The sequence below is a fragment of the Scylla paramamosain genome, chromosome 20 (assembly GCF_035594125.1).
Source record: "Scylla paramamosain isolate STU-SP2022 chromosome 20, ASM3559412v1, whole genome shotgun sequence".
Taxonomy (NCBI): domain Eukaryota; kingdom Metazoa; phylum Arthropoda; class Malacostraca; order Decapoda; family Portunidae; genus Scylla; species Scylla paramamosain.
This window is the reverse complement of record NC_087170.1, coordinates 15,483,624-15,506,494: the sequence shown is the minus strand read 5'-3', so window position 1 is coordinate 15,506,494 and position 22,871 is coordinate 15,483,624. Positions and strand designations below refer to the sequence as shown.

Sequence of the window (22,871 nt, the reverse complement as noted above, 5' to 3'; positions counted from 1 at the left end):
TTTCGTCGTCCGTTTTCCAGTACATGCTCCTCTATTATGTCTCGCCTTCCATGCCTCAAAAAAATTATTATATTAGTTGTCACAAAGTTAACAGCTCACGGCCCACCAAGTAAGAAGAAAAAAAGTATAAGAAAAACCAGACGACGTTAAGAAGCCCGCAGTGCACGACGGAGGCGCCGGAGACACAGACAGCAGGCTTGAGGATGAAGTGTTGGAGAAGGTGAGGCGGAGCAAAGACTGACTGGGACATCGCCACGGTAAACCCTCAAGCAGGTTCCGTCACGAGTACAGGAGTTTCCACGCCCACACTGTTTTCTGAGTGCCAAAGCAATGCTGGTGATGGTGGTCATCATCATCATTATCAGCAGCAGCACTGCTCGCTTTGATCCGCGTCTGTCTCCATGACTCGCTTATTCAGTCCCGCACCTTTTGGCAACACAGCCCAACCGGCACCCATGTTGTTCTGTTGCATTTTGTATATAGAGGATGTAAATGTTCTTTATTTCTTATCGATAGGGTTATTATGATGACAAAGATTGCAATACCTCAAGAGTCGTTCCATAGGTTAATTAACTGAGGAGTTTTTGTTGACTTATTACGAAAGATGTAGTTATTTTTTATCGTGGATCAATTTATACAAATGTCAGGATAACCTGCACCTTGCAATGTTTCGTTACCTGATAGCCTGTTACGTAAGGACTGTAGGTTACACACAGCCTCTTTACTTTCAGCAGTTTCGTATTTATAGGATTTTATGTGTATTTTTGGCCAAGTTCTTTCATTTGTTTATTTAAGTAGTAAGTGTTTCACCAGTTATGTAAGTTAATATGATACCTCCACAGTATTTTTTGGTTCACTGTATTTCGTGTTTTGTGTGATCACTGCCTGTTGACTTCACCGGCAAGATCGCGTTCAGCCTCGCGTCCCATGATAGCAACACATGTGAGTGTCAACGCCTCCCACGTGGACTTCGCAAAGCGCACACGTTGCGGTGTTGTCTCTGTGCCACCACTGATACCAAACTACATTGTGTTTGAATGGCCACCTCGAGTTATAGAAATTATATTGGATGTCGACCGACCTCAAGACACCAGAGATATTTCAAGACAGCCTCTGTGTGATGCCAGGAAGGTACGTGTACTGACAGTCTCGGGTAATGTCAGCGGCACAAAGGTTCTCACCAACACAAAGCTGCCGCCTTACCGAGACAGCGTGACCTCCGTAACCACTGAGATGAACTGATGTATTTTGTGGGTGGCTTTTTTTTTTCCCCTCATTCTTTTTGTGGTAACCGTGTCGATAATCCAAAGTTAAGGAATTCGAGATATCGAGACCCACAAGCATTCCAGCTCAAGTGGATACTAAATATTGTGTGGAAAATTAATGCGATTGAACTTTAACAATGCGAGTTGAACTGGACAGCACATCAAGATCTTCCCGTACATGTGGGCGACCCAGAGGGTCGGACGGTTGTGAAGTTGACATTTTGTAGGACACTTGGGTTTTGTAGAGCGTGTCTTCAGTTTTACCTGTGTGTGTCATGTCCCCGAATCACACTTTCACTACTGTATGAGTTCCCTGAGACCTGCAAGCTTCCCAGTACAGCAGCGCGCGGGCGACTCAAGAACCATTTGTGTGGGACTACTACTACAACGAAACAAGCATCAGAATATTATCATTATTTCTTGGTATTCATTATGCGTCTAGTGTCATAAAATGTCCCAATGAGATAACCGGACTTTGATGACTGGAATGAAGCTTGCCTTTGTTTCCTTGAGTTTAGTGAAAGACGTCCGGAGACACCAATCTCAGCTGCGGCCTGTTTGATGAGTTTGTTCAAAGAGCGTCTTGGTTGCAATATGTATCGGCAGTCACTTCTTCCTCTCTCAGTTTGATGCGTGACTCATGAAGCTATTCACTTTACCTAAGATTACATTCAGACATGCTGTGTTTGTCCAAAGAATTGCACCGTACTTCCATTACACTTATATCATATCTGCCATACACTGCGTATTATTTATTAGAGAAACACCTTTGAATTTCTTCCTCTGCTTCACCGGCACTTTGCACCAAGCCTTGGTGGTTCTTGATACGAGTTACTTTTGAGAAAGACTGGTGACGTGCACGCTGTCAGGTTACTGCAGATCATGGTCGTGTGTAGCATTGTGCAGTGACTTGTTCGATAAGTGTATTACCACTTTATTACTGCTTACACAGTGACCAGTGGCTTCACAGAATTCAGACTATAAAACCCCAGCAACTACGTTCAAAGAGAAAAAAAATAAGATATTTTCCTGTCATGAACTTTGAAGGACACCAGGCTCTTCAACCCAAGAACTTACCCAGTGGTGTCTTACGACGGTCACTTTTCCCCTAGTTAGGTGACATTCTGATGGCTCCAAAAGAAAAATATCCATGGCTGGGTAATTTCTTGAATCCTGAGGGGCCTATAACTACCTGGGACTTCTAAGACTGGCTTTTAATGGATCTGTCTTGTGGACGAAACCTTGAAACCCACAGAGAATCCAAGAAGCCACGAATGTGTCAACTCAGTTAATGGATCTTGACACAAAGCACTTCCTCCTCTTGATGGAAGTGATGGTGTATTGTGTATTCTTCCCTCCCTCAGCGCGTCCCCTTGACAGATAACCTACTCGCTCATTTCGTGTAAACCCCGCCCCTCCCTGCCTATGATTCCTTTTTCAGTGGTATCTGATGTATGTTCCCTCCCTTGTCCCGAGTCCTTGAGGCCCAATATTATACATGGGCGACTCCAGTGGCTGTTATTAGGTGTTGCAACCCTCGTGCCTCCCACCCTTAGGTGTTGCCCCCGCTGCCCCCTCCCCTGTGACGTAGACACAGTCGATGTTTTTTCTTTTTTTCTTCCATAAGTGATCACTGTGCTCTTTGGCACCTTGATGGTGTTGCCATATATTTTTTTTTCTGAGTGGTTTCTAGTGTTGCCATCATCTTAGTGGTCCCTTCTACAGTGTTGCCACACCTTAGTGGTCCCTATAAGCGGCTATGCCACCTCCCCAGTGGTCCCTGCACACTGGTGCCACACCCCAATGGCTCCTACACAGTTGAGCCACTTCAGTCATGTCCGGAGTGTCATCCTCCGTGGCCTCTGCCATATTATATTACTTCCTTAGTGGACCCTTTACAGTGCTGTCACGCCTCAGTGGCTCCCTTAGCGTGCCACACATTGGTGGTCCCGCCAAGGCGGTACCAGTGGTCATCAATAGCGTGCCACTCCTCGTGGTCCCTATAGCGCTCCCATCCCTTGTGGTTCCCAACAGTGTTCAGACACTTCTTCCATGGTCCTTGTAAATTGTTGCCACTCCAGTGCTCCCTTACAGTGTTACCAGATCTTCAGCAGTGAACCAGTACAGCATTTTCAATTCCCCTCCCCAAGTAACCTTACCGGTGTTGCCATATTTTCCTGGTGGTTTACCTCCTATGGTGCCACTTCCCCAGTGCTCCCTCTACATGTTGCCATATCCAGTACTCCTCATACAATGTTACCACTTGACCAGTGGTCCCTCTACAGTGTTGCCACCTTCTCCTCAGTGGTCCCTCTACAGTGTTACCACCTCCGCGCTTGGCGGTGTATGGGCGCGGTGTTGCTGTAGTTCTTCCACGTTGTGTGTCGTCTCGTATAGTTTGTGGTGTGTGTGCTGTGAGACACACAGACAGACAAACAGACGGTCAGGTGGTTGGGGAGTGTGAGTGAAGAGTGAGCGTGAGGCGTGAGGGTGGTGGCGATGGGCCCAAGACTTTTAGTCATGAGCTCACTGCCACCACCACCAGGACTGGCCTGCGTGGCGGCCAGCTCCTGCCTCCCTCACGCTGGACGAGTGTAGTGTGAGTGTGTGATGTGAAGGTGGCAGCTGCCACTCAGTCGGCTAGCCAGCTGACCAGCCTCCGCGATGCGGGGTCCGGACTGCTGCTCCTGCCGCTACTGTTGCTGGCACTGCCGAGAGTCGTCATATCCAGCCAGGGTCCACCGCATATCCGCCAGGCGGCCGTCCCGCCCACACGCATCTGCGGGCCGCGCCTCCTGGCCCGGGCCGCACTCGTGGTGGCCCCCCTGGCCCTGGGCCCGCGCCGCCCGCTTTAGCAGCACAGCACTGGCGGGGGTGCGGGCCGGGCCACCCCACGCGCCACCCGGGGCTCAGTTGTTCTTCGAACAATTGGGTGGCGCGCGGGGCCGTCGACAATCGCGTGTTGTTGTGTCGCTGTGGCTTGTGGTGCAGCGGACGGTGCGCGCGGCTCACCCAGCCGTCGCTGCCGGGAGACCCGCGGCCAGGTGGACCGCCCGGGCCACCCGGCACCGACCTGCTGTCCCGCCCGCGCCGCCCACCGCCCAGAACACGCCCACACATGTCAGTATTTATTCAGTTTAACCTGCAATAAAAGTCAAATCTATATTCATGTGGATTATAGAGTGATAACATTCGTGAACATATAGAATATTACATGTACAAATATATCCCTGTTTTATTGCCCTGCACCCTACCAGATCCCTGCCATGCAGTGCCCAGCGACGGTTGAGTGCCATCCTTGAAAAGGCTCAGTCATAACTTTTGACTGCTTTGCGGTAGTTACAATGGTCTCCAAGAAACATCTCATCTATTTAGTCTTTATTAAATGCTCTGACTTCAAAACTAGTATATAAATTTATAAAATGTTTATAAATATATATAATTTTACATAGACATGTTTAGAAAATAACAATTACATCTGGAATTAACAGGAAAAGAAACTTTAATTTATTTCAATGAAAGACATGGGCATTACTGACAACAGCTCATGAATAACAGCTAAGGTAACTCATTAGTTCCCTGTCTTGCTCCTCTCGGTGTAGTCACCTGTGTTTGTAGTGTTCCTCATCAGCATGAGGAAGACCTCTTAGTAAACTACAAGCCATACATAATTAAGTGTAAAGTAATGCATATTTATGATATATTTCTTATTGTATTCAAGAAAGGAAAAAAAACTTATATTTTGCAATGTGAAAATCAGCTATGAGAATTTATTATCTTTCTGTAGTTGTGAAGGGTCTGCACCATTGTTGGTCTCCTTTTTTTGAACTCAGTACACAGGTCAGCAAGACCAAACAGTTGGATAGCCACACCACTGTCCCATTGGCCAGCCTTCTCATCTAGTAGTTCAGCAGGTTCAGCCTCACTCTCTTGAACATAGGACAGCTGCAAGAAAATTTCAAGTTAAAATGGCACATTTCTCTTCATTGCTCAAATGGCAAACACTCACCTTAATACACTTTTTTCCCTCTACATCATAGTTAATTTGATAATTTCATTTTGAATTTTTAGATAAAGAAGCTACCAATGACAGAGCTGCAACTGTTGACAGTCATGAGACTGAATTTGATGCAATGGTAAAAGGTATTTCTTAACTTACTTTTATGTCATTTACTAGCCTCCAAACCTTCAAGTAAATACTAATGTCTGTTGATGTCTTATTTCTAATGAAAGCTGCCTGACCCAATTATTACCTGAGGTTAATTTTGACATGAATGTGGAGACCTCCTGGATTTTCTATTTCATGAGACAGACAGTGTATCAGATATTAGTATCATGCAAGATTTTAGATTTCAGGCAATGGTGCTTTGCAAGATGGTGGTAATCAGGCAATAACACTCATGATCCATCAATGTATACCCACAAAAAAATGTTGGTGACACTTTGTGTTATCCTAATTTGTAAATATATGTATGTTACAGCAGTCAGAATGGAGCTGTAGGAGTGCTGTCATACTACAGCATTCATCTTTCTACTGACATTTGGAAAGAGCAGGGATAGCCTTAGAGAAGACAGACAATGCTTGTGAGAATGTGTTTGGAGATATGTGGGTGAGTATGAGATGCTCCAAACTACATTAATCTCAATAATCTCTCCTATCACTGCACTAAGGTTTTGCACATAACTTGTCTAGTTTTATTTCCAAGTCATGCACAGTGCTTCCAATTTGGGTGAAGAAAATTACTGTGATGTTAGACCGAGTGTATGCCCCTCACCATAACACTGAATCCACCCATGCTGCTAGTGACAGTTAATTCCTAAGACAGGTGCCTTCTTTGTTTCTTTAAAAAATAAGTCATAATGAAAAAGTTCTACAAAAATTAATTTGCAGAGTGAAAATTTACATACTGGAAGTGATTCCAAGAAATAAATAAAATTAGAAAACTATAAAATATAGTAAAAATACTTAACATGATCAAGTGATGGTGGAATGGTTTTAACATCAGAATGATTGCCTTTGTTGGAGAGAGAGAGAGAGAGAGAGAGAGAGAGAGAGAGAGAGAGAGAGAGAGAGAGAGAGAGAGAGAGAGAGAGAGAGAGAGAGAGAGAGAGAGAGAGAGAGAGAGAGAGAGAGAGAGAGAGAGAGAGAGAGAGAGAGAGAGAGAGAGAGAGAGAGAGAGAGAGAGAGAGAGAGAGAGAGAGAGAGAGAGAGAGAGAGAGAGAGAGAGAGAGAGAGAGAGAGAATGTAGGGATAATCCAGCAGAGCTTTAGAAAAAAAGAAGCAGCTAAATCTCTGGTGTACCTACATTTAGCAAGGAGATGGAACAAAAATTATGTCTCTCAATGACTATTAACTTGCCACTAATTTGCAAAATAATTGCCATGATAATGCCGAAAGACACAAGTGTGATCAAATAGAAGTTTCACAAGGAAGAGAAAATACCACATTAGTATGAATGTATATAACAATGTAAGCTGTTATGCTGGATGATTTATCTGAGCTGTAGTGCAAGGAGGTGAGTGAGCACTGGCCACTGCAACACACATACAGAGAGAGAGAGAGAGAGAGAGAGAGAGAGAGAGAAAATGTGTGTGTGTGTGTGTGTGTGTGTGTGTGTATATGCATTACCAAGTCACAGCCTTCTCGCTCCTCTTGGTAGGATGGCAGACCAGTCAGCAGCTCCAGCAACACCTGTGATAGACACTCGTGCTCATTTATTGTTACATGAAAATTGTTTAGACAAACATGACTTGATAGTAAATTTACAATTTACAGGTAGTTTTTATGCATAATTATGACATGAAGTGGCACCACAATATTCTCAAGATTTTTAATAATGAATAGATTTAACTAAATATTTTCTTTTCTTTTTCTTTTCTTTCTTTTTTTCTTACTTAAGAAACACACTTTCTTTTGACAAGAAGGTATGTTACAAATTAAATCTATTCAACTGCAAATTTCATCTTTAGTTACATTAATGAATTTGTGGTGAAGCTGAGGTTTATTTGAGCTCCCCAAGAAGGTACAAATATAAAGAATTATCCTTTAACAGTAACTGAATAAAATCAACAGATAACATAAAACATACATTATTTTATCTTACTATTCCAAAGCTGAAGGTGTCCATCTTGACAGAGATGTCTCCCCTGAAGGCCTCAGGTGCCATGTAGGCTGAGGTGCCAAACACTGTGGTGGTCTTGATGAGGGTGGCAGTGTGGGTGCCTCCACTCCCCAGCCGTACCAATCCAAAATCACCAACCTGAGCAAGATCATCATAAAGTCAAATGAGTCATCCACTATGTATACTTCACTGGTTCCCAAACCTTGGGTAAATTAGCCCTTGGGGGTAATTTAACAATTTTTCTGAGGTAATGGCATGAAAAAGAAAAAAAGTGAACAATTCTGAAAATTCATACAACACTGCCATGCCAATCCTGATATTAGGATTAATGTTAACTTAGTTTGTAAATGAGTGTAAAGGTGATAAGGAAACCTGGGCTGAATCAGGAACACTGTTTATTCTCTACACAAAAAATAAAGTGTTCCTTTTCTTACCACCATTACACTCATTAGTTTGTAAAGTTGTAAAGTAAACCTATTACAACTACCTATATGATAAACTGAATAACAATAAACACTAAAAACTACTGTAAAATATTAGGAAAGAAGAAATATGTCTAAGAGTGCAGCAAGCCAAGAGTATTTTGATGGGTATGCTTCAGGACACAGTTGCTCAACAACCCTGATCATGACATGTCCAGTATTAGACATGTATCTTGACAACATTATGTGGAAGGGATAACATACTTAATGTGGTATGTTAAATAAGGTAACAATATGAAAAGGTTTGGAAACCACTGATATACTTATAGTCACAATAATTACCTGAGGTAAGGGATATAAAAGGTGAACGGCATTAAAACAATTAATGAGACAAGGTTACAGAGCTTTACAAAAAAATATTCCAAAATTTAGTCTTCAAAATTCAAGCAAAATTCATCCCTATTCCATTCTCTTTAATCAACAGAGCCAAGAATTCTTTAGTTCACAGTTCACAATCATGAAGGACTGTATTCTTGGAATGCCAAAATTCTCAATTAGCTTCAGTTTCAAATGCATGATGAAACTGGAAACAGTGCTAAGTAATGTCTTGTACATCATACTGAAAAAACATTAAGGCACCCATCTTTTAAGGGGCTCAGGCCATCTTAATGATCCTGTCCTCTAACCTTTGGTGTGAAGTGTTCATCAAGCAGGATGTTAGCACTCTTGATATCACGATGAACCAATGGACGCTCCTGGTGGGTGTGTAAGTACACAATGCCTTGAGCTGCTCCCTCACCAATGGCCACCCTCAGCTGCCACCCAAGAGGGGGACTCCCACCCTGGGGTAGAACAAAGGTCATAACTGCCAGCCACAAGTACAAAACTTTTCTGTCCCTTATCACTGTCACAACAGGAAATTTTAGTTTGAAAACTAGATTCATTAAGTCTGAAAAAATATGTGTAATCAAGCTTATCTTTGAATTCATAAATATTTTAAGCGTGAACTACCATACCTTTCCTTCAAATCCATTCCACATGTCAGTACATGTGTGTGTGTGTGTGTGTTTGCTGAAATGGGCTTAGGATTTAAAAGGAAATGACAATCATGTGCAATTCCACAAAGATGCATATATGTGTATACCTATAATTTCACCAAATATCAGGCCATTCAAATGTAAGACTCAGTGATTCATGCAATCAGCCATCTCTACTGAAAATCTGAGTATGACCAATGCATGTTTGCTCACCAGGCAGGCAAGCCGGTCCTGCAGGCTGCCATTGGCCATGTAGTCATACACAAGACACCAGTCAGGTCCATCACAGGAGTAACCCACCAGAGGCAGCAGATTTTCATGGATACACCTGCACAAATTGATTTAAATGTTAGTGGCAATTTAGAATATGAAGCTGACAAACCTTTACTTTATCTTCCTGCCATAAAAACACATTTCATAATCCACAGAAAAAGAAGGAAGCAAAAGAAGCACACATTTTATAATCCACAGTAAAGAAAGGAAGCAAAAGAAGCACTAAGTCAGTAAGCATAGCAAGAAGCAAAGACATGTAATACCGACTTCTGTGTAAAGTATTACACTCCAAAACAAGATGACAAGAGTGATATCAATCAAACCTGTCATTTAACTGTCTCAAAAAAATGAATTTATTCATGAAAATTTGAAAATATAGAAAAAAAAAATGTAAAGGTTACAAAAGGGTCACACAAAACCCACGTGTGCATCATGCTAACAACCAAAAACCTTGATATTACTGATTTCAAAATTATTTATATGATTTTCCTGATGAGTACCAATATAGCCCAAAAGTACTTCTTTACATCAACCTGGAAATTATTCCCTATCAACACAAATAATAAGGCATTAACAACCACAAAGAAAACATACTTAAGATTCTTATTCATGAATACTGACCTTGAAAGAACTTCAATCTCAGTCTTGAACTGGTCCTCCACTTTGTTCTCCCCTGAGGCAAGTCTCTTCACAGCCACCTTCTTCTCTCTACCCCCTAGCACCACCCTGGCCAGGTACACTGTACCAAAGGCCCCCTCACCCAGCTTATTGCCACCTACATCATATGGCAAGTCACTAAATTTGTTGGTGATCTCCTTTATAGTACTGAAGGCAAAGTGGGTAAAGCCATATTCTTTCAATTCCTGCACGACCTCAAAATCCAGTTGAGGATTTCCCTGTTCTTGAGCAGAATTTTCCTGGGCTCTCAGGTCTCTATCTAGCATTTGTAAAACATCAGAGTCCCCATCCTCAAGCCCCTGGGAGTCTTCAACTCCAGGATGAACTTGGTCCTCTCTGTAGCTGCTGCCACCATAGATGAACCTGTAGTGGGTCTGACTTCCCTCCTCCAGTGCCTGGTCCAACTGGTCCTCTGCATCACTGTCTCCCTCCTGGCGAGGCAGTGCTTCACCTGTGGCCAGACAACCTTACACACTACCAATTCACACCTTCACACTCTCCAGTCAATCATTACTCATGATATCATCTCAGATTTCTGAGAGGCAGCTGATACAAAGAGCAAATGTAAGAAGAACTCATTCATACATTCTTTGATATTTATGTAACTTTACAATGAACAAGAATTCTGAATAAATAAATCACTATCCTCCAACTTCTAGCTTACAATGAATGAAGTTATAATTCTCATAAATAGGTAAATTTATGCCAAATAGTCCATATATTAATATAGAAAAATCACAGTATGAATACTACTGCACAAACTCAATGTTGCTGAGTGTTTGCTATTATCTGTCTATCTGCCTTCTTTCTACACAAGGAAGGTGACTTTGGAAAACCTCAACACTATCCATTGTGAAATGGTCAATAACCCTTGATGAAAAATAAAGATATTTTAAACAGTGTCAAAAGTTATCAAGAAAAATATGGCAGAACAAGGCAGGGCTAGTATGAATTCATTCCACTTTGGATGCTGTAAGCAGCCTCTGCTATTTTCCTTCAAGACATTTTATACACCACTATTGCACATAGATGCCTTGTTCTTATTATGGTCAAATAGTATACACAGATGTGTACAGAAAAGCTGCATATCAGAGAAAAGTCATCATTACATTTAGCCTTTATCAACAGTTGCTACTTAGTTAAAAACTCATATTAAGTACTATGAAGATTACAAATAAAAAACCAAGAAATCATGATTGAACATTTAGGACAAATTAAAATTAAAATCTGTTTCCTAAAACAGCCTCCAAGATAGTACATCTCAAAAGCCTTTTATATACCTAGTCTTCATTAATATATGACATAATATATAAGTCTACAAATGTTAGTACAGCTGCCTCCACATACCACTCTAGTACTAATAGTATAAGCAGAAGTGACAAATTGGAATAAAAAGTGGTAACATACACTGAAGGCAAGGTCTACACCTCACTTATATATCAGTGAAAATAGGCCAAGTTACCTTTGAGAACAGTGACAATGAGATAGTCCATTGCACGGTACAGCTTGGCCACCTGAAGAATGGACACCAGATCACTCACAGTAGGTCGTTTCCGTCCACTTGTTCCCCACTCTTCTACCAATACCTCGAATCCCTCCCGCCGATCTCTTCCACACTCCTCTGACACCAAACTTGGAGAGAAGATCTGTTTAATGTGTGCATGATTCTTATAAACTAATTGATGTTTGCGCTAATTGATGTTTGCATTACTGACAGACCAGGCTTATGAAAGCAACAGTTCATATTTTGAGAAAGAACTTTCTCAGAGATAAAAGTATGTAATTTATCATACAATACCTGGTTTTATTAAGGACTTACTCTATACATATATTGCACATTTTTATACTGTGTAATAACTGAGGCAATACATATGAAACATCTATCAATCTTTTTATGGTAATCATTCATGATACTCTTTTCCTGAATCTAATCTTGATTTTCAAGGTCAAAGAGCTTTGGAAAAATTCTTTCATGCTCCACTGACGTTCAAACTGACAAGTACAGAGGTGGTGTATCTTAAAGAAAATGGTGTGCTAGCCAAGAAATGTATAACCTATTTCTTATTAGGGCTAGGATGACCTCAGGTTGAATTTTCTTGATTGGACTGGCCCTATCCAGCTTGGCATGGCAAGCAAAGGCTGACTGTACTGAAACTGGTTTTGGTTGAAAGGCATCAGACCTCTCTTTACATGATAATGATTAATTTTCAAGAAAATAAATTGTTTCATCCATTATGTATTCCATTAGATTGAACAGCTAACAAGCAAATATTGTGATGATGGCAACCTTCTATACCTGAGGTTACACAAGCTTAACATCTGTAGTCATTACTGATTACTGAACAAATATGCCAAATTCCCAAAATCATCATCTTTCAATACTTCATGGCAAGGACAAACATTAGCAGTATGATGCCTGGGGAAAGGCAGAAAATACTCACTGGATGTCATCTGATGAATACTTCCTAGGATAGTGTTCCCCTTCAGGAAGAGGCATTCCAGGAGCCCATGGGTGTCCTGGTACTCGACCCATCACCTCCCGCCATCCGTGAGTTACCTCCAGGATGTGTGCTAGCTGGGACTTGGCCCATGAAGGCAGTAGGCGCAGCTCTGAGGTCAGTGTCACCCCAGAGCCATTGCCATCACCTGCTGTCAGAGCCTGCATGCCTGATGGGCTCACTACAGTTTGCTACAACCTCCACCTGAAAAATCTCTGGAAATTAATCATTCTTCATTCAAATGTATAGTGACAACAATTTTTTTACCATTTTTAATTTGTATGTGTAGCTTTCAAACATTTCTTTTACCCATAACATTAGAACTCTTCCCACCATTTCTTAACGATTAAATGATTTTCTGATGTGGTTTTGTTGATATCTGACCTCTTCTGCAACACACACATTACTTGATTTGATGTTTTTCCACCCAAAAAAGAACCTGATTTCTCACGTCCCCAAGATAATAGGGGAAGAGGGGTAGGCATAACTTGAAAAGAGGCATAACTCAAAAACTTGACAGTTGCAATGGAAAAGAGGTAGAAAAAGTAAATCTATTCACTACATGTACCACCAGAAAACGTGAGACACATCAGAAAATCGTTGGGTGGTTGAAACTGATAATTAATCAAGTTTTACAGGTATATATATATATATATATATATATATATATATATATATATATATATATATATATATATATATATATATATATATATATATATATTAGGTGGGGAGAGGGGGCAGCGTGAAAAAAAAGATGTATAAAAATGAAGAGTATACATGTCTCATGCATTATTCAGGGAATAAAAACCTGACATCTCCCACCACTACTGCCTGTATGAGCTATTCGTGAACTGTACGCTGTGATTTATACATAACACTTAAGTCGGCTGGTTTACGCCTTTCAGTTGAGTTTAGTGGTACTGCCTTATACTATTAATCTAACTGGGGTACTGTACCTTTTGTGTAGCAGCAGCAGGGGCCTCACAGAAGGAATGGGTGGGGCGAAGACTGCTCGGAAAACCCACACTTTACACACACACACACACACACACACATATATACACAGTAAGGAAAGGCGTAAACTTCTGTGTTTATTATTTTCTGTGTGTGTGTGTGTGTGTGTGATCGTAACAGCTCATAACAGATATCTTTTGTGGTATCTATTTATTTATTTATTTATTTATTTATTACTATTATTATTATTATTATTATTATTATTATTATTATTATTATTATTATTATTATTATTATTATTATCATCATCAATCTCTTCCCTTTGAAAATACAGATAAAACAATTATTCACCGTCAAAATTGTTGCATCTAAACCACATGGTTAAGAATATATGTGAGTGACTATTGTAAAACATGGTATCTTGTTATCAGAATGTCAAACTTCCTTTCTAAAATCTATTAAATAGTTTCGTCATCATATAAGTTTCGAATATACAACGTAGAGTGATACTTTTTAGGTATATATGAACTATTACTGGAGAATTTACATTTACAATAAAGAAGAGAAAGAGAAAAAAAACGCGAATGTTAAACTAAATTATCAGATTTGTTATATGCAAACTCAGAAACCCTGTGGCAACATTCCATCACAGAAAAATAGTTTTAGTAGTGAGTTTTCAAAAATAAGTAAAAAAAAAAAAACCTGCATGAGCCAGTGACGGAAATAAGGAACTTTTAAAGTGAAGCAGACATACATTAATAACGCACGCACAAGAGAGAGAGAGAGAGAGAGAGAGAGAGAGAGAGAGAAAGGTCATGGCCTAGAATGCGGAGGTGGTGGTGGTGGTAGCTGTGTAGAGTTTCGTCTGCTGCACACTGTAAACACTGGGCAGCAGCAGCAGCAGCAGCAGCAGCACGGCGCGGGTCTGGCTTCCCTTGATGTAGGGCGTGATCCTCATCAAACCAAACCTGCAGCTACGTTATGGCCAGAGTGTTCTCCCACTTATTCCAGAATGTAAAGCCTTTGTCTCACCGGTTGGATCGCCCAGTGCGGTGTGGAGTGGCGCGTGTGGCGGGCTGGGAGCGGCTCTTCCACAACACCCCAGGCCTGTACGCCTTCCCCAGACCTAAACTGTCACCACAGGAGGTCAGTCTTTTTGCCTCATGTCAGGCAGTTATGTTTATTTGGTATCTGTGGCCAACCCTTGGCACCAACATGTGTTGGGTGTGGTGAACTTGTGCCTCTGCCACAGACTTATAGTGAGGCATCAGACTAGCCATGGAAGCAGCTGACCCTGCCTCCATGTGCCAGGCTGCCACAAGCCATATGTGTGTACATGAATGTCTGCAAGCATATCATTCAGCCAGTTTTACACCGAGGTGGATTGGGAGAGTGAGTGCTGATATGCTAATGACAAACCTTCAAATTAGTGTGATAATTGTATGTTAATACCGTGACATTGAGTATCATAACAGTTGTGTAATTTTGTCATTTAGAATTTATTTCATATTTAAATGCACTTAAGGAATTTCATCATATTTGAATTTACTGAAGAGTAAAAAATGACCTTAAAATTTCAGCTCATCATAAAAGCTTTAGAGAAATAAATGGTTGAGATGTACTGGTGATGTCACTTCAGGACATCAGCAGTCCATGGGAATTTTTTTTCATCTATTTTTAGTTTTTTTTTTTTTTTTTTTTTTTGAGAGAATTTTGTCATAGCACCTTGGAAGTGTAGGTACAATAAAAGTACAATAAAGTTAAGCATATGTAGTTTTTTATGTGAAGCTTTGTTTTGTCACTTATAGTTACAGTTGACTTTCTGGAAGAGGCCTCTTCAAGCCTGTCTTCAGTTCTGAATCTTCTGAATAGTTGACATTGGTGTTGGTCTGAATGTTCTTCCCAGTCTCATTTTTTAATCAGTGGTTGCACAAGTTTTGTTCCAACCAGACCTTTGTCTAATGTTATGAAGAAAAGTTTCTGCTGTCTTCTAGGGAAGACCAGTTCAGTTTTCAGTAAATGCTTTTCTTCTTCTTATTTTTTTTATTTATTTTTATTTATTTTTTATTTTTCACTTATCCAGTCTTGTTCCTGTTCTAAAGATTTTCTTTGGTGCCCTTGAGTAGTGTGTTCTTACAGTGCAAATAGACCCTGGCAAACCTCCTGAGGCTCCTGTTAGGATTTTTTGTTTCTGGTGGAAGACTCTCCATAAAAGTCCCTTATTGAGAAAACTGTTCAAATCAGCAAACACCTGTCACTTGTTAAGATACATTTTATTGTCTCAAATATTATATACAATAAAACATACCCAGTAATTTTTCCCTAAACTTTTAACTTTAACGACATGGCTCAGAAGATGCATTTAATATAGTCAGGAAAATAATGACACTGATGATGTTGCCTTTTGACTAGGTGTCCCAGATCCTGCGTCAGAATGAGGGAGTGGTACAAGTTAGTGGGTGTGGAGACCATGAGTGGTCACCTGATGAAGTCACTCCAGCAGCTACTTACTCCATAGATTCAGTTGACTCTAACCAGTTGGCCTCTAATAGCCCTATTGAGGACAAGTTGGCAGCTGCCCGTTGTCTCCACACTACAGGTTGGTGATGTGGCTGCTGTTAATAGAGTTTAGATATTACATGGAAAGATTATGTATACGAATGAGTAGAGCATGTTGTTCTCAGATGAATATCTAACAAGGTGATGCTATTGGCAGGCTACCTGTTTGGTGTGTTTGATGGCCATGGAGGACCAGAGTGCAGCCAGGTGGTGGCCAAGAGGCTGTTTGACTACATTGCTGCATCCCTCTTGCCTCGCAGTGAGCTACGGCGAGTGGTGGCAGAATGGCAGGCAGGCTCTCCTGTGGCCCTTACACAGGTGTACAATGATAACTCAATGTTTGTCTCTGAGCTGCAGGAGATATATGATGCCTCCCTCCTGCGTTACTGCAATCAGCTGCTGACCTCAGTGTCTGAAGACTTCAGCATGGAAGAAGCATTGGCACGGTCCTTTACTCAACTGGATGGAGATCTTGGAAGGGAAGTGGAGGAGAACCAGCGGTCAGCTGTGCTAGAACCACTGGTGCGTGTGGCACTGTCTGGTTCAGTGGCCTGTGTGGCTCATGTGGATGGGCCTCATCTCCACATAGCCAACACTGGTGACTGTGGGGCTGTACTAGGCAGCCAGCGACAGGATGGGGGCAGTGGGTGGCAGGCACTGCGACTCACTGAGGACCACACATGGGAGAACCCATTAGAAGTGGAGCGGGTGGTGTCTGAACACCCACCTAATGAAGCAGAGAATGTGGTGAAGGACCAGCGACTGCTTGGGCTCCTCATGCCCTTTAGAGCCTTTGGGGACTTTCGCTTCAAATGGGATCGTGAGAAACTGCTTAGTGTGATTCAACGTTATGCTGATCATAATAGCATAATTCCAACCAGCCTCACTCCCCCATACCTCACTGCCATGCCAGAAGTCACCTATCACCGCCTTCGGCCGCATGACAGGTTCTTGTTGATGGCCTCAGATGGCTTATGGGAATGCATGAGCCCATTGGATTCTGTCATGTTAGTGGGAGAGTACATGTCAGGCCGCCAGACCCTCCAGCCAGTGCGTCTCCCACACCATGGTGTTACCCTCAGGGAGGTTGAACAAGTGCTGGAGCAGAGACTTAAGGGCCTCTCCCTCAAGCCTGTGGATACCAGTGCTGCCACACACCTCATTCGCCATGCCATTGGTGTCTCTGACACTGGCCTGGACCATGCTAGACTCTCTCACTCCCTCACACTTCCTCCCGAGGTCCGTCGTTATTTCAGGGATGACATATCCATTCACGTCATATTTTTTGATTCCAACTTTTTGAGAGTCTGTCCGATAGAAATTTAAATTATAAAATGGTTTTCTTAATTTCTTTTGTTTCCTTGCAGTTATTTTGCTCAATGGTTTAGGTGAGGGTTTGTAGCAGACAATCAAAATTACCACAACAAAGTATTTTGGGGTAGTTCATTCAGTATTTGGCTAGGCTTGAGAATCTTAATCCAGTTGTTGTACAGTGATGATTCCAGCTCTTTTGTGAATAGCCTACCTCGTGCTTCTCTTTGTTGAGAAAGTCATGAATGTGCAATATGGAAAAAGTAGATTGAGTGGCTGTAAAGTGATTGGAGTGCAAATGAGGATTTAGGACAGATGTAAGGAGAGTGATTCTTCAGCTTGCACCACAGTGAGTAGAATACCATGAGAATCAAGTCCTGCCACCCAACATTTCATTCATGTCTGTTAATTGGGACACTGAGAAATGTGCTAGATAAGATGTTAATATATTATTAGAATTAGGAATCAGAGAATATGGCATAACATGAATATAACCATTTCCATCTGATTTCAAGGTGTCTCAGAAAAGTTATATCCACATTTTATTTTGTGGTAGACCTGGATGTGTATGAGGCTTCACTATACTTCCCTTTCAACACAAGAGTACAGAAAATAGCCACCATATTTTAAATGTCTTTCATATTACATAATTAGCAGAAGTATGCACTGAGTGCCTCCTGACTTTCTGGTATTACATTGACAACAAAATAAAACAGTCAAGTTGGCTCACTTTTGCAGGATGAGTTGACCTTTATATATATATATATATATATATATATATATATATATATATATATATATATATATATATATATATATATATATATATATATATATATATATATATATATATATATATATATATATATATATATATATATAAGATGATCTTTACTGCCATAGACCACTAGATCACTGAAACACTAAACTCCTTGATATATTGATTTTGAGTCATCCATGTAGAGCAAGTATTCTAAAAAGGTAGCCAAGATTCAAACTCCCAACATTGTGATCACCAGGTGGGAGTACTACCAGTGAAGCCACGAGTTATGTCACTACATGAGGGCTGCAAGACTTGATTTTGAATGTTGTGTCAAACTGTGCAGTATGGCACAGTTAACCACTATAGTACTTCCTCATAGAGTTATGAGGGAAAGAAGGGAAATAGACATGCAAAGTGCCACTTTTCATCATAATCTGTGTTACTGTTATGTTGTTTTGATGCTGCAGTGAAGGAGCAGGTTGTGGCAAGTCTTGGACAGTCCTAGGAAGAGGTTGTGATATGGTCATCTTCCTCCTTATATTGCTATCCCAATACATATATATATATATATATATATATATATATATATATATATATATATATATATATATATATATATATATATATATATATATATATATATATATATTTGAAAATGAGACAAGCCAAAAGCTTGAAAGTAAGAGAAAAAAATTGCTTGCTATATTATAAAACTTTGGTTGAAAGGAAGAAGCAAATCTTATAAATTTAAAGGCTTTAGTATTATTGTTGTTGCTGGTGCTGTTATTATTATTATTATTATTATTATTATTATTATTATTATTATTATTATTATTATTATTATTATTATTATTATTATTATTATTTTATTTATTTATTTTATTTTTTTTATTATTATTATCATTACTTATCTTTATTAATTGGAATTTAAGAAAAGTGTTGAATGGCATAGCTTGGCTTTATTTATTTTACATTCAACATGGCATTTGTAATTTGTTTTGCATCTTTTATCAGGTGTAGGTATAAACTCATAGCATACCCTAACAGTATAATATAGGTAGGTGTGGACTGCAATTCTTCCCACAGTGCCAGGCTGACATGTAGACAGACCCCACCAGATAACAGGTGTACAAGCTATTCAGTTAGGTAACAAGCACAAACTGCAGTCAAGGAGAAGACAATGAATAGAGTATGGTCTGCCTTGTAGGGAGGAAGATTGGTGTGTTACAATCATGGGCAGTAGTTGAGTAACCTGCAGCACTGATATCCCTATGTTTAGTATTTTCCTTAACTGTAATTCCTCTGATTTGATGATGATGTACATGTTGTAAGGTTTTGTAAGGTGGCAGTAGATTAGAGGAGTTAAATTTGAGGAAAACACAAAGCACAGTGTGAAAAAAGTGTGGCAGGATAACTGACTGACCATCACATAAGTGTTATCTTGCTTGAATTATAGCACAGTAATATAAAAATTTGCTGGAGGTCAAAGCCCTTGTTGATAACATTTTGAGAAGTGTAGAGCATTCCAGGAGACCTTCACAGGACTCACAACTTGAGCAAAAATGAAGTGGCAGGTGCCCACTGGTCAGGTACAAGTACTTACTGCAAATATGTAATCATGTAAATTTATGACTTAGGTAACTTTCTAACAGTTAGTAGCTTATCTCATAAAATTGACAGGCAGATACTGCATCTAGTTTTTTTATTTATTTTATTTTATTTTATTTTATTATTTTTGTTTTTTCTCCAGCCACAGTGAGGCAAGTCTGCTTGTGCTTTGTAAGTTGGTTCATTATATAGCTAGCCTTACAGTCTTGCTAGCATAGATATACTCTAATTTGTATACATGTACATAATTATAAATGTATCAGATGTGTACATAAATACGTAGTGTTCAGTATTAGCAAACGATCCATCTTGTATATAAGAGTGAGTATCCAAAGCAGTGCGTGGGTGCACCACACACAAGTGGAGCCCACACAGTGTGTCTTGTTCCTGCCCATCACTGCCGCATCTTGTACATAAAGTGTAGGGAATTGTGAGCTAATGTGCTACGAGAATTTTATGGCATTTTTTTTTTTTTTTTTTTTTTTTTTTTTTTTTTTTTTTATCTTCACATATCATCCATTCCTGATCATGCAGTAGACCACTTCACAATCTGGCAGCATTGTTCAAAAGGAAGCCCTTTACAAAATTGTCTCCAAGAAATTATAATGCAAGTAGAAAATCCTTGACGAAAATTTGTCTCCATTTTTGTTAGGTACTTGGTGCAAGACAAAATATTTTATCATTACACTGTTAGTCTATCAGAAAAAGCAGACTACATACTGTTAGGCTTACTCACCTTTTATAATGGAACTCATACCTTGCATCATGAGATTTTCTTTTCTTTTGATTTCATTCTGTAAACTAAGATTAATTTTATGTAACCAGTTATTTCTGTTCAGTTTAGACTGCATTGTATACACACCAATGAAGAGATGTGCAAGATGGAATGGAGTATGTATGTGGTGCCTTGTATTATAGTAGCAATACCTTACTGGCAGTCTACCTAATCAAAGAGTAAAACAAATTTTTGTGTTTCATTATCAGTGTGAGTCATGTGACTTACTGCTGGGCTTCATAATAAAAACTCAGTCCTTTATGCAAATGAATATAATCAAAGGGAATATTTTTCTCATTTTGTTTAAAAACACACACACACACACACACACACATGCAGCAAAGTGTACACATGTTTAAAAAAAAACAGGATAAATATGGTTATGGAGATGGGACAAAATGAGCTTTGGCTCATGCCCTGTACAATACAACTAGGTAAACACTTACACACGCACACACACACACACTATATATATATATATATATATATATATATATATATATATATATATATATATATATATATATATATATATATATATATACAAAATAACAAAATCCCATCTTAAAAGATGAGATTTTACAAGTTAGGTAAGAACACACGTGTACTTATAAAAATATAGGATGTGTGTCTGTCTGGGTGATTAAGATTGAGCAAGGCTTGTGCTGTCTTGCAGGTTAAATAATTTTGTCATAGGTGTCTCCATTTGAGAATGCTCTTAAGCATACACTTTGTTTGGTGGTGCATTCACAAACTTTTTTTTTTTTTTTTGTTTTTTAATACCTATCATCTCTGCTTAAATTTGTTTGATTAAGACTTCCTAGGCTGGAAGCTCATGTAGCAGCTCTTTGTATTTCCTTGTCACTTTTCCCAAACTACTGCCTAACATTTCATGTTGAATTTTATCTACCACTGTCTATCTTCCATCTTCACACAAATATGTCAGTAGCTTTGGGACATTATTTTTGTAATATCAGCAAAAAATATGTTTAGGTAGCTGCAATCTCCAACAAATATTCAGTCACAAAAAATGGGATGGTGGCAACACTAAATCATGTCAGAGGTGCACTTCACCTCTTGCTACTTTTCCCTCCATACTGTCTTCATATATTGATTATTATTTGTGAATTAATGCATTTTGCTTTCACAGTTTATTCATTCTGAAATGTTGCTTTCCTTGTTCTCTTTACTTCTTTCCAAATCTTTTCCTGTTCAGCTGCAAATTTTCTGTCAACTTAAACAATGACGCTTTTCAGGAAAATACAGTAATCCTCCACACTACAAACACTCACACGACAAAAACTCATTGTAACAAAAATCATGTTTTATTAAGTTCATTTACATCAATAACTTATTCTTGTCATATAGGATAACATGTTCAAAATCACATCAGAATTCCTTCCATTCATTCTAGCAGTAGAGTTTTGAATCATATATATATATATATATATATATATATATATATATATATATATATATATATATATATATATATATATATATATATATATATATATAATTACTCTTGTGACTAGGTATATATAATGTATGTTGGATGTCTTACATATTGTACAAATTAAAATAAAACTTTAACCATGAGCTCAATGGAAAAATGAGTGAATCCAAGTTTTCAACATCTGATTGCATTCCAGCACTACATCAGTAAACAACTCAAGTCTCAAGCCTATTAATACTATAGTACTGAAAAGCAACACGAAAGAATGTTTGTATAGCCTGAGAATCCCTTATTCAGAATATTTGTGATTGTTAGTACAATTCCACACTGAATATTTATTGTATTTTATAAAACACACACACACACACACACACACACACACACACACACACACACACACACACTTTGTGGTGGTATTGTAATGCAAAAATTAATTTTAAGTTGAAAATACTGACTAAATCAAGTAAAAAAATACACCACTTCATATTCTAATATTATCATTTTTACAATGTTTTTAACAACTTACCTTGTTTGACCTTTAGGTGTGACATAAGATACTTCTGGTCTCTTGGAGCATGTACACATACTTTTACACACAGAGATGAGAGGAAAATAAAGGCAGCTGCAAAGAAGCCATAAGGCCTACATGTGGTAGTACCTGTAAGAAACATGGCTACCTTTTTCATTCTATCATTCTCATCCATAAATCTGTCCAATCTTCTTTTAAAGCTCCCTAATGGCTTTGCACTAACAATCTGATTACTGAGTCCATTCCATTCACGCACCACTCTATTTGAGAACCGATTCCTTCCCGTCTTTTCACATATGACTTTACAAAGTTTCTGCCACCCCTCTATTACCACCATTACCATTACCTCCATTACCACTGATTCCTGTTGCACCCCATCAATTACTTGACCCCACTTGGATTTAGAGTTATGTCACCTGTCATGACTTTAACCCAAGATCTAACCATCTATCTTACATGCCCCAGCCTTCCTCAAGAGTCTTTGACAGGGTACCTTGTCTGGGAATGGGTTGTTATAACTACCCCTGTTATCTGCTGCCTTGTAAACTTTACCATAAAAACTCACTAAGTTCATAAGGCATGACGTCCCCTTGTGAAGCAATGCTGCAACTGATTTAT

At 39.4% G+C, this 22,871-nt stretch overlaps 3 protein-coding genes and 1 long non-coding RNA gene across 5 annotated transcripts in view; 3 read left to right on the top strand and 1 right to left on the bottom strand.

The window, feature by feature from the left end:
* LOC135110441 (diacylglycerol kinase theta-like) overlaps window positions 1-4,492 on the top strand; it is a 59,721-nt gene extending 55,229 nt beyond the window's left edge. Inside the window, 1 exon segment of the mRNA XM_064022790.1 lies at window positions 1-4,492. This exon segment is cut by the window's left edge and continues 1,092 nt beyond it. The gene's annotated coding sequence lies outside the window, so the exon portion shown is untranslated.
* Window positions 4,493-4,631: 139 nt separating this feature from the next.
* Window positions 4,632-13,421, bottom strand: LOC135110445 (interleukin-1 receptor-associated kinase 4-like). Of its 2 annotated transcripts, none has more exons than XR_010273271.1 (9): window positions 13,255-13,421; window positions 12,239-12,499; window positions 11,260-11,429; window positions 9,741-10,248; window positions 9,060-9,174; window positions 8,496-8,651; window positions 7,355-7,525; window positions 6,895-6,957; window positions 4,632-5,210 (listed from the first exon to the last, which is right to left on the bottom strand). XR_010273271.1 is itself a non-coding variant. In XM_064022797.1 (9 exons), exons 2-9 carry the CDS (start codon window positions 12,460-12,462, stop codon window positions 5,022-5,024), a joined length of 1,581 nt encoding a protein of 526 aa, XP_063878867.1. In that variant the 5' UTR covers window positions 12,463-12,499; window positions 13,255-13,421; the 3' UTR covers window positions 4,632-5,021. The 2 variants fall into 2 exon arrangements, 1 of the variants encoding a protein (XP_063878867.1); XM_064022797.1 differs by having other exon boundaries at window positions 7,370-7,525.
* LOC135110449 (uncharacterized) lies at window positions 5,205-6,390 on the top strand. Its single transcript, XR_010273274.1, has 2 exons — window positions 5,205-5,408; window positions 5,747-6,390. It is a non-coding gene; the product is annotated as an uncharacterized LOC135110449 (long non-coding RNA).
* Window positions 13,422-14,036: 615 nt separating the features above from the next.
* On the top strand, window positions 14,037-20,457 carry LOC135110446 (pyruvate dehydrogenase [acetyl-transferring]-phosphatase 1, mitochondrial-like). Its single transcript, XM_064022798.1, has 3 exons — window positions 14,037-14,398; window positions 15,665-15,851; window positions 15,969-20,457. Exons 1-3 carry the CDS (start codon window positions 14,234-14,236, stop codon window positions 17,135-17,137), a joined length of 1,521 nt encoding a protein of 506 aa, XP_063878868.1. The 5' UTR covers window positions 14,037-14,233; the 3' UTR covers window positions 17,138-20,457.
* Window positions 20,458-22,871: the final 2,414 nt, after the last annotated feature.